The sequence below is a fragment of the Triticum urartu genome, chromosome 7A, assembly GCF_056163025.1.
Source record: "Triticum urartu cultivar PI428250 chromosome 7A, HENAU_Tu73, whole genome shotgun sequence".
Taxonomy (NCBI): Eukaryota; Viridiplantae; Streptophyta; class Magnoliopsida; order Poales; family Poaceae; genus Triticum; species Triticum urartu.
In genome coordinates, this window is record NC_141879.1 from 708,367,257 (window position 1) to 708,383,644 (window position 16,388).

Consider the following 16,388-nt stretch of genomic DNA (forward strand, 5'->3'; position numbering starts at 1 on the left):
AATCATGTCTATGCTCAACGCAAACACCAATCTCGATGGTAGAGGGAGCTTGCGATGCTTGATCATATCAACATTGGAAACACTTCCAACACATATCGCCAGCTCACCTTTAGCTAGTCTCCGTTTATTCCGTAGCTTTTATTTCGAGTTACTAACACTCAGCAACCGAACCGGTATCTAATACCCTGGTGCTACTAGGAGTACTAGTAAAGTACACATCAACACAATGTATATCCAATATACTTCTATCGACCTTGCCAGCCTTCTAATCTACCAAGTATCTAGGGTAATTCTGCTCCAGTGGTTGTTCCCCTTATTACAGAAGCACATAGTTTCGGGTTTGGGTTCAACTTTGGGTTTCTTCACTAGAGCAGCAGCTAAATTGTTGTTCCATGAAGTATCCCTTTCTTGCCCTTGCCCTTCTTGAAACTAGCGGTTTTACTAACCATCAACGATTAATGCTCCCTTTTGATTTCTACTTTCGCGGTGTCAAACATTGCGAATATCTCAAGGATCATCATATATGTCCCTGATATATTATAGTTCATCACGAAGCTCTAGCAGCTTGGTGGTAATGACTTCGGAGAAACATCACTATCTTATCTGGAAGATCAACTCCCACTTGATTCAAATGATTGTTGTACTCAGACAATCTGAGCACAAGCTCAACAATTGTGCTTTTCTCCCTTAGTTTGCAGGCTAAGAAAATCGTCGGAGGTCTTATACCTCTTGACGTGGGCACAAGCCTGAAATCCTAATTTCAGCCCTCGAAACATCTCATATGTCTCGGAAAAATACTGCAGTAAGCGAAGCATCGCCTGACCTGCTCATCGAGATACTGGTAGCTCCACCACAGAGCTCCCATTGTCTCTTTCAGAAGGTCCCGATCCTTCTCCCTCATCCAAATCTCAACCTTTGGGTTTTTACGGAGACGTGCACCCACTGTTCTGGCTGCTAGAGGTGACCTCTTAAGCTTTTTTGCAATGTCCTCTCCAATCATATCAAGTTTTCTTCGATCTTGGCAACCTACCCTTGCATCTCCAAGTGCATAATACATGAACATTTTGAAGAAAACTTCATCATCCAGATCAGATATTGGAATACATCTCCAAGTGCATAATGCATCTTCAGTTCGACTAGTCACCAAAATTCTGCTTCCTGCCTTCCCAACATTCAGCGGAGAAATTAACTTCTGCAGTTCTTCATGATCTTCCGAATTTCTACTGTTGTACCAGACATCATCCAGTATCAACAAAATCCGTTTCCCAATGAGTTGCTTCTCCAGTTTTACTTTTAGGGCGTGAAGACTGTTTAATTTCGGGCATTCTTCCTCTGTAGCACCCTCAAACATGTCCCTGAAAATGGAATCCAACTCAAATTTCTGTGAAACATGAACCCAGATGACAATCTCAAAATGGCCTTCCTTATTCTCTTGCTTCTGCTCTTTCTCATGATCATAAACACACCGTGCAAGTGTTGATTTGCCAGACCCAGCGATGCCATGAATACCAATCACAGAATAACATGTACCGCTAACAGTGTTTGCATGGCACTGGTTTTCCTTCTCATGTAGCATTGCTATGATCATGTGGCGATCCTTATCTCGACCAATTACACGTACTGGAGGACTAATGCCTGCACTGCGTGCATTGGTGGCAACAGCTGGTCTCCCATTATCATTAATTACACATGGCAAGTTCAGTTGTTTCAAAATTTCACATGCATCATGTATAGCACTTTCTATCTTCTCTAGGCTCTTCTTCAACTCCACTTTTGATATACCAGTCACCTGCAAAACCAAATTAACAGGCAAGTTGAGGCTATCAAGAACTCCTCCAGTTGAAGAGTATATATACCAATTTTTTTCCTCACGAATATAGGCATATTTCATCTCCCAATGAAAAGTAACTTTTTTTCTGCATATGCCTTGTTATTATCTAGAGAAAAGAGATCATTGGGTGAAGGGAATCTTGGTCATCAAAGGCCGAGGTGGCTGCAGAGTTGATATAGCGCATGGTTGTCCCATCGGGAGATGAATATGTCGGGGCTACAAAGGGAAGAGGAGCTTGCGGATGAACTCTGATAGTTGGAGGGTGGAACACTCTCGGGTCATCCTAGGATAACTAGGCTAATCTACTCTAAGATATACTACTATATAAATTATTGATTCATTGCTTAGTTGACATAGGGCGCATGTCTATCTTACTAGCACAAATGCCCGTGCATTGCAATGGGAGAAACAAAATCGAGCCTCTCCCTGCACTGACTTGTAATTCCTCGTGCGTTGCAACCATCGCATTCACTTTAAGTGGTTCAACACAAATCATGTCTTGACATATCAGGCGGTGCATGTTGATCTTCTTCATCTCTACCGTGAGCTTGGACATTTTTGGGGTAGTAAACTATGTCGCGTTCTTCCACCATGGCCCTCGAACCATAGTTAAAAAAAAACCAATGAGAGTAAACTTATTGTTCTAATCATCAAGTACAAAAGAGAGCCATAATTAATATTCACGAAATTCATTCCCATTGATTGGGAATTAATCAATTGTAAAGTTTAGTTTCACACTTCCGGTCAAGAAGCTTGACTTTCACATTGCCCTAAATAATTCATATAAAATTATAGTATAAACATGGCCAAGCATAATGTATATATACCACAGGAAATTGAAAACAGCATTATCAAGAAGTGGAGTACAACATGTGGGAATCAATCAATTGTAAACTTCAGTTTCACACTTCTGGCCAAAAAGCTTGACTTTCACACTACCCTAAATAATTCATATAAAATTATAATATAAACATGGCCAGGCATAATTTATATATACCACAGCTAATTGAAAACAACATTATCAAGAAGTGGAGTACAACATTAGCGTGTGCCCATTTATTTAATGGTCATCTCTCCTATTAGATAGAACACATAATTTATTCATTCTTCTAGTTCCTTTCTTTCTGTCAAATTTAATTCCTCTTTTAATTTCTTTTCTTTGTGCTCAACTGCTCATAATATCAGATTACTTTTTCTTTTAATTATTTTACTTTCTTTCCTGCCAAATTTATTTCCTCTTCTAATTTCTTTCCATTGTGCTCAAGCGGATTACTTCTTTTAAATCTTTCCTTCTTGCTGCTAAGAGCGGAATTTATTCACGTACAGAACCAAAAAGCCCACACGCATGTTATTATTTGATCGAATGAACTCTGTTAATATTAGTACAAAATTAAAAACTTTTGTTTGAACAAATGACTCACTCGGATATGACGCTTGGAAAGCAATCCCGAGCTCCAGCGTGTGCAGTTAGTCTTGCAGGGATGCACACAGCCGGCTCCAATTTCTCGTGCATGCATCCATCATACTCTTTAAATCCACAATCAATGCATCTGTTACATGTCCCTCCTTCTTTTTCTCATGCCATTCCTTCGTTCTCGTTGTTTTTTCGTTCTGGAGGCTTGCTGCTAGGCAATTTGTAAATGTATATAAACTGATGGAACTTTGAGAAAAGAAATGAGGTGGGACTATTGGATAGCGAACCCAGATTTGTATCAAAAGCATACATACTCCATTGGCTGTTGTCTTCTTGACAGGAACGGAGATTGTGCATTTCAAAAAAAAAAGGAACGAAGATTGTGGGTTCGAATACCATACGATACATATTTTTAACTGATTGCTTCTTCCCATCGACAACAAAAAAAACTTTTATTCTTCAGCGCTTCTATTTCTCGTGGCTTCCAGGAGAGCCCACTCACAAAACGTGGCTGGCGGCCCATTAGAAAAACAGTAGCAACACGGGCCAACACAGAGGTCCAGCTGAGCTACTTGTGACTAAGATGACGTACCAGAAACGAACATGAGCTTAGCCGAGTTGGTCATTGGACCAAGCCCCCATCCCGGTGGCCTCGGATTGAATCCTAGTGCCCCCGCTTTTCTCTTTTTTTCTATTTATGTTTAATTTAGACAGCACGGCCGGTTGGAAACAAAAGAGGAAAACATAAAAAAAAATGCACTCCCTAGCCCAATAAGCATGGTCTAAACTGTGTGGAGAGAGTCGAGGAAGTCCGGCAGGGGAAGGCCGTGTCGATGTCCAGGGCGACACCACGCTAGAAACCCGAGCAGGTAGAGTTAGCCACCGGGCTGCATACTGAGAAGGCACTGGTATTCGCCAGAGGAGAAAAGGAAGTATTTACGCCAATACAGAGCAGCGTGGGGATGTCCAGCGACTATCTGGAACTACGATTGATGATGGCATTTACATGAAATGCGAGCAGATAGAGTTAGCCGCAGGGTTGCACACCGAGAATGCACGAGTATTTGCAACAGGAGAAAAGGAAATATTTACACCGATACAGAGCGGCATGGGGGACGTCGGGAACTGGAGCCGATGACAGCGTTTACTCATGGGAGAGAGAGAGGCATTGGTAAAAAACATGGGGGGCGGGGAGGGGGGGTATATATTAGAGATGTACATGCAATTCGACTCTCGCCAGAGCATGTATGTTCTTTTTTTGAGCGAGAGTAAGAACACAAGAAAATAAGCAAAAAAACCGTTGTGTAGCAAGTGATAAAAAAATAGTGATTACTTTTCTCACAAGTCACAAAGCTTTATCGTCGTTCCTTGGCTTTCCAATATCTGTGCTCTTCCATCTACCAGCACACGTTAAGCATGCTCATCGTACTTTTTTTTTGTGGGGGAAGCATGCTCATCATACTTGATGTCTGAAATTTATGGTTCTAGCCTTCTATGTTTAGGCAAGCACGTCTCAACCCATCATTGGATGTCTCGCCGTAGGAAATCCTGTTTAAATTCTCTACACGTCCGCGTCCACCATCGTGAATTCAGTTTAAATATTCCATCATGGAGAGCCCACAATCCTGGGCGAACGCCATGCACGTCTCAGCGTGCAGTCTAAGCTCGTAGTCCATGCATGTCTCTCCTGTAGAGACCCTCTATTTATTTAAACCCTCTGTCAATGGATTGTCGTCTGTATCCATCTGTTTGTGTAGGCTGCTTGTTGATATTCCAGGCAACTTGCCAGCGTTTATGAATTGGTGAAAATTGGTAAAAGAAAGCAAGGTGGTACTATTTGACAAAAAAGATGCATGCATCCTCTCTAATTTATAGTATTGCCAAAGAAAAAAGTCCTTCTCCATGAATTCTATGAAGGCCACTTGCCCATAGAAAATAAATTCTGTAACGTGACTTTTGGCCCATAAGAGATGGCCCGGTAGTGCATTGATTCGATGCAGAGACGGCCTTGTGGCACCGTACGTGAGAGGCCAGCATGCTTACGGAATTTGGTATGTGCGACGTATGAAAATCATGACAGACTAAGGAAGAAGCGATCAATGCTTTAGTACCACTTCGCTTATATGTTTTTAATTTAAATTGAAAGCGTAAATTCACAGAAAGAAAGTGTATTGTGACGATGAACCCACGGAGTCAATCCGTACTTTATTATTATTAGGAAGAGGTATAGGGGTGTACATGGCTCCAACGAGAGTAATCCTACATCTCCTAAGAACCGTATTCTATCTCTAACTGTATTTCAAGATCTTACGGTATCTCTTGCTAATTAGATAATTATGGCAAATAAATGATAATGCATTATGATTGGCAGCTATAATTCCCTAGTTTTTCTCATCAACATATTTTTTTTACGGAACTCATCAACATATATTTACGTGGCACAAAAAGCAGAACACCATCCAAGTATGAGAGCAGTGAAATACCTTATCTTTTAGGGGGGGGCTTGCGAAAATATATATTAGAGCACATGCACCCAGGCCCTCTCTATCTAGCCATCTATTTCCTGCTTTAAGATCCGTGCAAATACATTTCTCTTTTTTGTTTCTCCCACATAGAATATATCTTCAAGTTCAAACCTATGCGGCGTGGCAAAGCTTTCTGAGTAGAATCTAGGATAAATCGTACAGATTTTTTTGTCAAACATAAATATACAAAATACATTTTGTTTGATTAAAAAATCATATTTTTAGTATTTATGTCGGACAAAAAATTCTGAAAGATTTATCCTAGATTCTAGTTAGAAAGCTTTGTCATCCTGCATAGGTTTGAACTTCAAGATATGTTCTATGTGGAAGAAGTAAAAAAGAGAAAATTTCATATAGAAACTTAGTTGTGTTGCACGGATCTTAAAGCGATATTGAAGAGCTAGGATAGCAGGGCCTGGGTGCAAGTGCTCTAAAAATCCAGGTCCGGGGAGCTTGGCATGGCAAACCGAACTTTCTTCTTCAGCGAATCCATCTTACTGCCATCTGACTTGCCATCTTCGATCTGCTTCTTGAGGCGCTGATACTCGATGCCATCGAAGATATCTTCGGCTTCATAGAGAGCAGATTTAAGCTTGTCTAACAGTGGCTCCAAACGAACCCTGTAAGTGCTCTCATCGACTACTTCCATCACCCGCTGCAAGTGTAAAACTTGTATATCATCTATCTTCAGCTTCTCCGTTGCGTTAAAGTCTAGGAGGGTGAAAACTTTGTTGAGGAGCCTAGGAATGATGGGTGAGGCGAGCCAACCTACTGCAGATACACCCCATTCTACAGCAGCACTAAGGGTAATTGGATCCGCCATTGCAAGCTTTCGGAGAGGGGAGAGAAAGCTAGGTAGGCTGCAGGATCAATATGTACATAGATCTTGCAGGCAATGCAACCGGTGACCTTGAAGACAGATAGGATTCATAAACAAGTACCAGTTGAGAGAGATGCTTTGAACCAATACATTGTTTCCCACTGGTTTGCTTTATAATATGGGCAAATGGATCTCAACATGCATATATACTACTCAGTCTTCTATAGACTTGGGAAATGATAGTTATCAACTTATAAATCTATTTACTGACAACGAGATGGCATCTGTGGTAAGCTATCATAAAAGGAATCGAAAAAAATACTATCTCTTTACTGTGGTTTTGTGAAATGATAGTTGGTGTACACAACTCCGTCTTCTTAAGACTTTGTAATAAGTAATAACAATGAATAACTATCCTCCTAAGGGAGAAGAAACAAAAGCATAATGCATAAACAACTAAAAGTTTCATGAACTAAGCTGGACAACCAAACTAGAAATTTTCTTCACTGCTAAAATGCATAAACAAGTAGTAGACATGGACAGAGGCATCTTATCTTATAACCAACTTGCATAATAGTGTATATGCCAGGATAGTTGACCTTGAAAGAAATAGACGGTAGGAAGTTTCCTGTCAGGTTCTTACAGGACGGGTCAGTTTCAGCATCTTATCATTGGTCTGAGCATTAATGCTGACCACGCAACACGGTACAGTCTTGGTAAGAATGAATGATAATCAGGTATACTCTGTGTTTTGACTTTCGGTTTGCATTATTTTTCGTCCTCGACCGAAATGGCCGAATTTCGGACATTTCAAATATTTCGGCAAAATCTCGGACGAAATTTCAGAAACCAAATTTGAATTTTTGGATGATATTTAGCGAAATTTGAACAAAATTTGAAATGAAATAGAGCATAAGTACAGCAAGGCAAGAACCATCAGGAGAATTATACAATATTTAGCTAATAAGCTCTAGGGATTAATAAAACTGCATCTGTCCAACAACCATCAGCCTCCAACGTAACATTATAACAGTACTAACATCAATTCGAACCATCTTTGTTGCCCTTGATGCTGCTGCCGCTGCTCTCTGCTCCTGCCTGTGTTGAACTGGTCCGCTCGTGCACGCTCACCTCCTTTGCCGCAGCAGGCGAGCATCATGCCGTAGCCTTGGAGAAACAACAGAGAGGAGGTGGATGAAGCTAGAGGACACTGGAGGTGGGGCGCCTTGGCCGGAGAACGAGAAGTGCCCTGTATGCGGCGGCGGCGGCGCACACAAGAGGAGAACGAGAGGAAAAGAGCTTTCTAGGGTTAGGGCGCTCGGTCTCCTCGTTTTGTATCGCCCGATCCACACAGTGGAACTCGCTGGAAGCTGGGCTGGGCCAAAAAAAATTTTAATTGGGCCGAAATTTTTGGCCGACAGAGACATATGCCGGGCCTGGCCGAAATTCGGCCGAAATTGGTTTTTTACGGCCGAAAATCAAAACACAGGGTATACTATCTATCTACTCTGCCGATCTGCCTTATTCCAACCAATGAAAAGGCTAGAGCAAAATTACTCATAAAGTAATCAGTACAAAAACGAGACAGTATAAAGTTTCTGAGAAAAGGTATCCAGCACCTCCACCCTGATGGAATTCGAAGGCCTCTCAAAAATGTGAGAATTAACAAATAATCCAGAAGTAAAGCAAACGGGAATGAAAGGATTGTCCGAGTCCAAGAATTGCGCTGACCTGCCGGAGACCTGTGTGTCAGTGGCGTCGCCGTAGATGGCTGGAGTTTCTGACGGCAAACTGCCTCCGGCCACCGGATCGAATCCCCGCCTCCGCCGAGCAGTGTTGGAGCCAACGGTGATTCTCAGGCACACTATTGCTTTGCAGAGTACGCCTGACCAACTGAATGTGCATCACCGATCTCTATATATCGCATTCTTGAGTAATGTAAGGCATCCAGGCTGCATCCGCGGAACTTGCAGGTTCTTTGGGCTGCCGTTATCTCTCTCTTTCTCTCTCTCAAAAAAGAAAAGAAAAAACAATCTAGTTTTTTTAGACAATCATGTGAAGCTTTATTAAACCCTTACAATGTTTACATGGATGAAACAAAGTTCGCTGAGATGACCTAACCAGACATGGCGGCGACCCCTAAATTAAGTGCATGCTTCGCAAGAACGTGGCGGGGTCACACATGCCCCTGAGGCCCTGAAGACAATGGCCGATGAACCCAGATACATACCCTGCCAATCTCTGCATACCGCCGCAACAGCCCCAATGCCTGAGCTCCCCGCTGTGGCGGCATCCACATTAACCTTGGCCATGTTCTCCGGTGGTTGTATCCGGCGGCGGTTCGGTCCCCAGCGCCTCCGCCTTGTCCCGTTTTTCTTTAGATCCAGCGAGAGAGACATGGAAATCCCAATCCACCAAACCCTTATGTTTGTTGGTTTCTTGTAAATAGATGACAATCGTGTTAATAATTAGTTGAAAAAATGTTTGCATTTTTCTGAAAAAAGTCTTTTTTTTCTAAAATGACCGCAAAACTTTTTTTAAGACATTCCCGAATTTTTAGAAAATGTACGAACTTAAAAAATATTCTAAATATGTTCCTGCAATTTTAAAAGATGTTCGTGTTTCCAAAAATGTTTACTAAATTTCAAAAATGCAGGCAGTGAAAAATATTTAAAATTTCAGAAAGCTACATGTTTTCAAAAAGTTCCAGAAACTTTAAAAAATATTTGCGTTTTAAATAAATGTTCCTTAAATTTGATAAAAATGTTTTTTTTCTCGAATACATTTTACAAAAATTTTCACGTTTAAAAATATTCGTAATCTGAAAAAAAATCATATTCTGAAAAATATGTGAATGACAGTGGCATTGGGAGTAAATCCCAACGAAATATGATCTTTCTTTCCGAGAAAGATGACTGGCCAAGGAAAATAAAATAAAATAAAATAAGCCAGTGGGGGCCCAGCACAGCCCAATGAACGAGTATGATGGAAGAGGCCGGTCCAGAGACGAGGCCTGACTCCGACCCAAGTGTTCGCCTGGAAATATATACGCAAGCCGCTGCCGCCTTGTCCCGTTTTCGTTCAGAAGAAATCCAGCGCGAGAGACAGAGAAATCCAGCAAACCCTAAACCAACCAGGAGAAGGAGAGAAGCGGAGCGGATCCGGCGATGGGTTTCCCCTTCACCCCGTTCCAGACGGAGAAGGAGGAGGCGCCCATCCTCAAGGCCAAAGTCAAGGCGAAGAAGGCCCTGACCACGGAGGAGGAGGAGGCGCTCATCAAGTTCGTGGCGCTGCTGGAGAAGGAGGAGGACTTCCTCACGCCAAGGCGGAGGCGGAGAAGGAGGCGGAGAAGTGTGGCTCCAAGAGGAAGCAGCCGGAGTTAGAGCGGGACGAGGAGGGGGCTGCGTTCGTGGCGTGGATCGAGTCCACGAAGCCACCGACGGACCACCGATGGACTCGGATGGGGATGTGTCGGACGGCTACGAGGACGCGGAAGCCAACATCGGCAGGGTCATGTCGCGGTATGAGCGGCACGTTCTGGCAACAACGCTCGCTGGCCTTTCTTAATTGGTGGGGCACATGTATCCCCTCAAGATGGTGATGGTGTGTGAAGCTGACAAGGAGCTTCACCAATGCTATGCCATCTACCAACCCTGTATATCTATATATTGTGGAGTATACAGACTTGCAGATAGATATAGTAATCTTATTGAGACTGGACCGTGTTACGTAGCCCACAATAATTTTCAGACCAATTAATGATAAGATGATGAAACTGATCCGTGCTCTAAGAACCTGACTGGAAATTTCCTACTACCCTTCAAGGTCTACTGCGCCACGTTATATGTGTAGTACAACCATACCCTAGTAGTACTAATCCTAACATTATTATTTTTTGGAGCCCCAGGATATGTTGTTTTCTACTAGTCTCAGGCTGATACTCCTGAGCTTCCACACTAGTATTATGCAAGTTGGTTATAAGATAACCTTGTTGCAAAGCAAGCCCGGAAGAGGCGCTATGTATGCTTTTGTTCATTCTGAAATAGGGCCGAGTCTCATTTAGCTTTGTTCGAGAGACATTCTGATTTTGTTTTTTTTTTCTCCCTTGGTAGGATGGTTGTTTTTCTTCAGGCGCCTGACATACTTTCAGCACCGAGCCTGAGATGAGGACACCACACGATAGAAGCTGCTATATTTTATGTTGTGTTGTTAAAGCAAGAGGATTTTAGTTTCACTTGCCATCAATACCGGCCCCCTCAAGGCCTAGGTGAGATGGGTGGTTGATTTCCTGTTACCTGACCACCATGAGATAGAGAGTACATGCATGAACCCTGTTCCTCTTGTTGTTTGTTCATAAGTAAAAGAAAAAGAAAAATACATTGTTTGCGAGAAAGAATGAGCCTGCATTCAGCTACTTGCTTCAGAATTGTGAAACAACTAAAAGTGATGAGGAAAATAAAGACCAAGAAGCATTATGAGAATACGACTGCTACCGTGGATTTAAGTGCTCCTTGGTGGTGGTTACGTAACTTATGCTTTTTGATTAATTAGTGACGTGGTAAGATGACTAGATGAGCAGTATGTAATTGCAAAAGATGCACCTAGTCGTCCGGTGTAGCTAAAAGTTGATCAATGGATATGTAAACTAGATCTCCATGCCATGCTTATCGGCTAATTCGTTTTTGACAGCATGCTTACAAGGCTACTTTATTGGGCACATTCTGCAGAGTACGACAGTAGATTAATCAACTCGTGTTGTCAGCAGGGCACTAATTAAGCAGCAAAGTAGGAAGCGTGGCCGACATGAATTCGGTCTTGACGTGACGACCCAACAACTTTGTTTCTCCGGCGAGTCAAAATGACATCCATCATGCATTCTCTGTGTTTCCCCACACTACCATAGCTTAGCCTCACATCAGATCTGGAGGGTAGATCAGAGAGCTCCAAGCCGCCGCTCACCTCCCAACACTCGCGCTCACCTCGGCCGCTCCACCCCATCCTGCTCACCTCGTGGGCGGCGCTCACCCCAAGCTCACTCCAGCCAGTGCTTGTTTGTTGCCCAGTTCTGTCACCAGCTGGCCTCCTCCGGGTGGACTCCATTGCAGGGTCTATGTATATACACACAAATTCTGCAGCCTAGCTAGCTAGCCTTCTCTCCTTTCTCAGAAAGCTTGCAATGCCGGATCCGGTTAGCATTACTGCTGCTGTAGGATGGGGCGTAACCGCACTAGGTTGGCTCGCCTCGCCCATCATTCCCAGAGTCCTCAACAAAGGTTTCGCCCTCCTTGACTTCAATGCCGCGGAAAAGCTCAAGATACTTGATATACAAGTTTTGCATCTGCAGCGGGTGATGGAAGTAGTGGACGAGAGCACTTATAGGGCTCGTTTGGAGCCACTGTTACACAAGCTTAAATGGATCTGCTTTCTACGAAGCCGAGGACATCTTGGATAGTGTCGAGTATCAGCGCCTCAAGAAGCAGATCCAAGATCGCAAGTCAAACGGCAGTAAGATTGATTCGCTGAAGAAGAATGTTCAGTCTGCCTTGCCAAGCTCCCCCCTACAAGATAAGGTATTTGATATTTCACTTCTCTCGTACTTGGACCTGTGTGTTCTGCTTTTATGGCAGGTCCTCCCATCTTTTTTTGCCTCGTAAATATATGTTAATCAGAAAAACTATAGGGAACTATAGCTGCCAATCAGAATGCATTCTTACTTATTTTCTGTAATAACTATCTTAAATTCCACATTCATTATCTAATTAGCGAGAGATACACTAAGATCTTCAAATACAGAATGCAGTGTAAGCCGGACGGGTATGGATGGCTCCAAAACGAAACTAATTCTACTTCTCCTAACAACCAGCATTGTATACGGCTTGTTCCTTCGCCCACCTCCACTGTGCAGCCACCTCAACCTTCAACAACCTAGATTCTCCTTACCCAATGCTTGCTTTTTTCTAGATATTAACAAGGCATAGGGGAAAAACCTTACTTTTCATTGGGAAATGAAATAATCCTATATTCATGAAAAATATATGCTATATGCTCTTCAAACGGAGTAGTTCTTGATAGCCCCAACTTGCCTGTTATTTGGTTTTGCAGGAGAGTGGTATGTCAAAAGTGGAGTTGAAGAAGAGCCTAGAGAAGATAGAAAGTGCTGTAAATGATGCATGTGAAATTTTGAAACAACTGAACTTACCAGCTGTAAGCAATGATAATGGGAGACCAGCTGTTGCTACCAATTCACGTAGTGCAGGCATTAGCCCTGCAGTACGTGTAATTGGTCGAGATGAGGATCATCAAAAGATCATAGCAATGGTTCATGAGAAGGAAGACCAGTACCAAGCAAACACCGTCAGTGGTACATGTTATTCTGTAATTGGCATTCATGGCATCGCCGGGTCTGGCAAATCAACACTTGCACGTTGTGTTTATGATCATGAGAAAAGGCAGAAGAAAGAGAATAAGGAAGGCCATTTCGAGGTTGTCATCTGGGTTCATGTTTCACAGAAATTTGAGTTGGATTCCATTTTCAGCGACATGTTTGAGGGTGCCACGGGGAAAGTATGCCCGAAATTAAACAGTCTTCATGCCCTGAAAGAAAAACTGGAGGAGGAATTGCTTGGGAAACGGATTTTGTTGGTACTGGATGATGTCTGGTACAACAGTAGGAATACAGAAGACCATGAAGAACTACAAAGGTTAATTTCTCTGATGAATGTTGGAAAGGCAGGAAGCAGAATCTTGGTGACTAGTCGAACTGAAGATGCATTATTAGCTCTGGGTGCTGTTCAAGAGAGATGTATTCCAATATCTGACCTGGATGATGAAATGTTCCTTGAAATGTTCATGTATTATGCACTTGGAGATGCAAGGGTAGGCGGCCATCATCGAAGAAAACTTGAAATGATTGGGGAGGACATTGCAAAAAAGCTGAAGAGATCACCTCTAGCAGCCAGAACAGTGGGTGCACGGCTCCGTAAAAACCCAAAAGTTGAAATTTGGATGAGGGAGAAGGATCGGGGCCTTATGAAAGAGACAATGGGAGCTTTGTGGTGGAGCTACCAGTATCTTGATGAGCAGATCAGGCGATGCTTCGCTTACTGCAGTATTTTTCCGAGACGACACCGGTTGACACGTGATGAGTTAGTTAAGTTGTGGGTGGCAGAAGGGTTTATAAAGACTAGTGAGCCTGAAGAGGAAATGGAAGATGTTGCTCAGGAATACTTTGATGAATTGCTATCAGCCTCATTTCTGCAATTAGGAGGGAAACGAATGGTATATGGCCGTGATGATGAGGTTGATTACTTTACAATTCATGATCTGCTGTGTGACTTAGCGGAGGAGGTTTCTGGAAGAGATTGCTTCAGGATCGAGAACGGCTGGACAGGAGAGGTTCCTCAAGATGTTCGCTATCTTTTTGTTGGGAGTTACGATAGTAGGATGCTTGTTGAGAAGATACCTGGGTTGCAAAATTTACGCACTCTCATCATCGGTGAGAAGATACGGGTTGAATCAACCGAGTGCAAAGTCTTTGTGAGTATGTTCACAATGTTGACAGGGCTAAGGAAATTGCGGGTACTGAATTTACCTTACGGTGTGTTTGGTCTTACTACGTTCTCATTCCCAGATTCTATTGGTCAGTGGAAGCATCTGCGTTATCTTGCTTTTGGGGTCTCTCCATTAACCAAACTAACTTTACCGGGCGCTTTTACCAAGCTTTACCACATGCAGGTGGTTGATTTTGGTCTTTGCACTGTTTTGGCATTTTCTAGTGGTGAAGATATGATGAACCTCGTCAACTTGCGCCATGTAATCAGAAAGGCAGATCTAGATTTTCCGAACATTGGCCGGCTGACATGGCTCCAAATGTTACCGTACATCACAATAAAGAAGAAACTGGGGTATGAGTCACATCAGTTGAAGCACCTAAACAGGCTTCAAGGCAAGCTTCAGATCCATGGTCTTGAGAATGTTGAGAGCAAGGAGGAGGCTGTTGAAGTCAATCTTGCTGGCAAGGAAAAGCTCACAGAACTGATACTGTCCTGGGATGATAAGACTTGCAGTCCACTAGTTCAAGCAGAGGTTCTTGAAGGCCTTTGCCCATCGAAGTATCTTGAAATACTAGAAATTAGGAATTACAGAAGTATGAGGTTACCATATTGGATGACGGGTAAGAATAATGGCGGCCCAAAGAACCTGCACACACTTAGAGTTGGCGGCTGGAGCCAGCTAGGACCCGCCCCTGACCTTGGGGCCTTCATTCATCTTCATTCGCTAGTTCTAATTAGCTGCAGCTGGGATACCTTACCAGGCAACATGTACAACCTCGCATCGCTCAAGCAACTGGAGATCAGATTATGCAAGAATATGCGGTCGCTTCCAATGCTGCCTAAGTCTCTTGAGGAGTTTAAAGTTGGGGGATGCAGCCGGGAAGCCTGGGATGCCTTACCAGGCAATATAGAGCACCTCACATCACTCAGGAAACTGACGATCGAGTCATGCCAGAATATACAATCGTTTCCAACGCTGCCAAAGTCTCTTGAGGAGTTTAGAGCCGACGACTGCAGCTGGGATGCCTTACCAGGCAATATGGAGCACCTCACGTCACTGAAGTATCTGGACATCATGTCATGCAAGAATATACGGTCGCTTCCAACACTGCCGAAGTCTCTTGAGGAGATTACAGTCAGGCGGTGCAGTGATGAGTTCATACGATCCTGTAGAACGGCTGGTGATCCAAATTGGCAAAAGACTGAGCACATTCCAAATAGAACATTTGATTAATGAATCAGGTCTATATGGAAGGTACATATTTAAATTCTTTCGATGCCTTTGTTTTCCATTTTTTGTGTTCAGTAAATATTACTGCAACTATTAGCCGCTAAGGTTGCTGCTATGTTTCTAATTCATTTGGTAACTGTCAGCCATGTGCTCTTTCGCTGAGGACGGAAGCCAAAGGAGATGAAGTCAAATCCAATAGACTCATGCCAAATCTACAGGCTCTTACCGTGTAGCCTCTTTGTTGGGTTTTGCCTTCTTGGTTTGTTAATTCTGGCGTATTTGCTTGCCAGTGAAGTGGTGCTGCGCTCGTACTCTCGTAAACCACAGACAGTGCAGAATGTCATGTCTGCATGCGGCGATCAACACTGGATTTATTAGTCATTTACTACATATATGGTATGTAATAATGTGGAATGGAGACCACTGGATTTATTTGCTTCCTATGAGTATTATTTGTCAGACAGTCGAATGCATGATGAACCCCGAACCGATAAAATTTATATCGTTTGTAATACTTACATCGGAATGGTGAACCCTACTGTTTGTTTCCAGTGGTTTGTAACATTGTGGAACATATGATGAACGCCAAATTAATGATTTGATTGCCAGGAATTTAGGCGCTACCAGGTAGCATGGTATGGTATGAGTTCACCAATTGGATGGACGGGAGACCTCCTGAGACAATGATGCTTCCATTCGTCTTCGGTAGAATGCTAAGGATTTAGTGCTTGTCCATTCAACGAAAGTGCTCTCACACTTCGGGGACGGTTCAAAAACCACAAAATTGGTGGCAGCAAACACAACTGATATCATATCTAGGAGAAAAGAGAACCAAGCCCAGACCCAGATCCCAAGAATCACCAGCTCACGTCAATTAATCCACGCCACTCCAAAGCTCAAATCAACACCACAAAACCAACCAAACACATATACACACACAACCATTTTTAGGCCGAGAAGAAACTGAGCTGCGCCTGCCACTGAGCGCTGCCCCCTGCACCTCGATCAGCTGTT

The 16,388-nt window shown here is 43.1% G+C and overlaps 2 protein-coding genes across 2 annotated transcripts in view; one reads left to right on the forward strand and one right to left on the reverse strand.

Moving 5' to 3' along the window:
• Nucleotides 1–760: 760 nt before the first annotated feature.
• LOC125526469 (putative disease resistance RPP13-like protein 1) overlaps nucleotides 761–16,388 on the reverse strand; it is a 45,047-nt gene continuing 29,419 nt past the window's right edge. Inside the window, exon 2 of the mRNA XM_087533973.1 lies at nucleotides 761–1,789. Coding sequence (XP_087390099.1) covers nucleotides 761–1,789 — 1,029 coding nt within the window. The remainder of the gene's footprint in view (nucleotides 1,790–16,388) is intronic.
• On the forward strand, nucleotides 11,499–15,892 carry LOC125525225 (disease resistance protein RGA2-like). Its single transcript, XM_087534679.1, has 3 exons — nucleotides 11,499–12,160; nucleotides 12,693–15,398; nucleotides 15,518–15,892. Exon 2 carries the CDS (start codon nucleotides 12,702–12,704, stop codon nucleotides 15,375–15,377), a length of 2,676 nt encoding a protein of 891 aa, XP_087390805.1. The 5' UTR covers nucleotides 11,499–12,160; nucleotides 12,693–12,701; the 3' UTR covers nucleotides 15,378–15,398; nucleotides 15,518–15,892.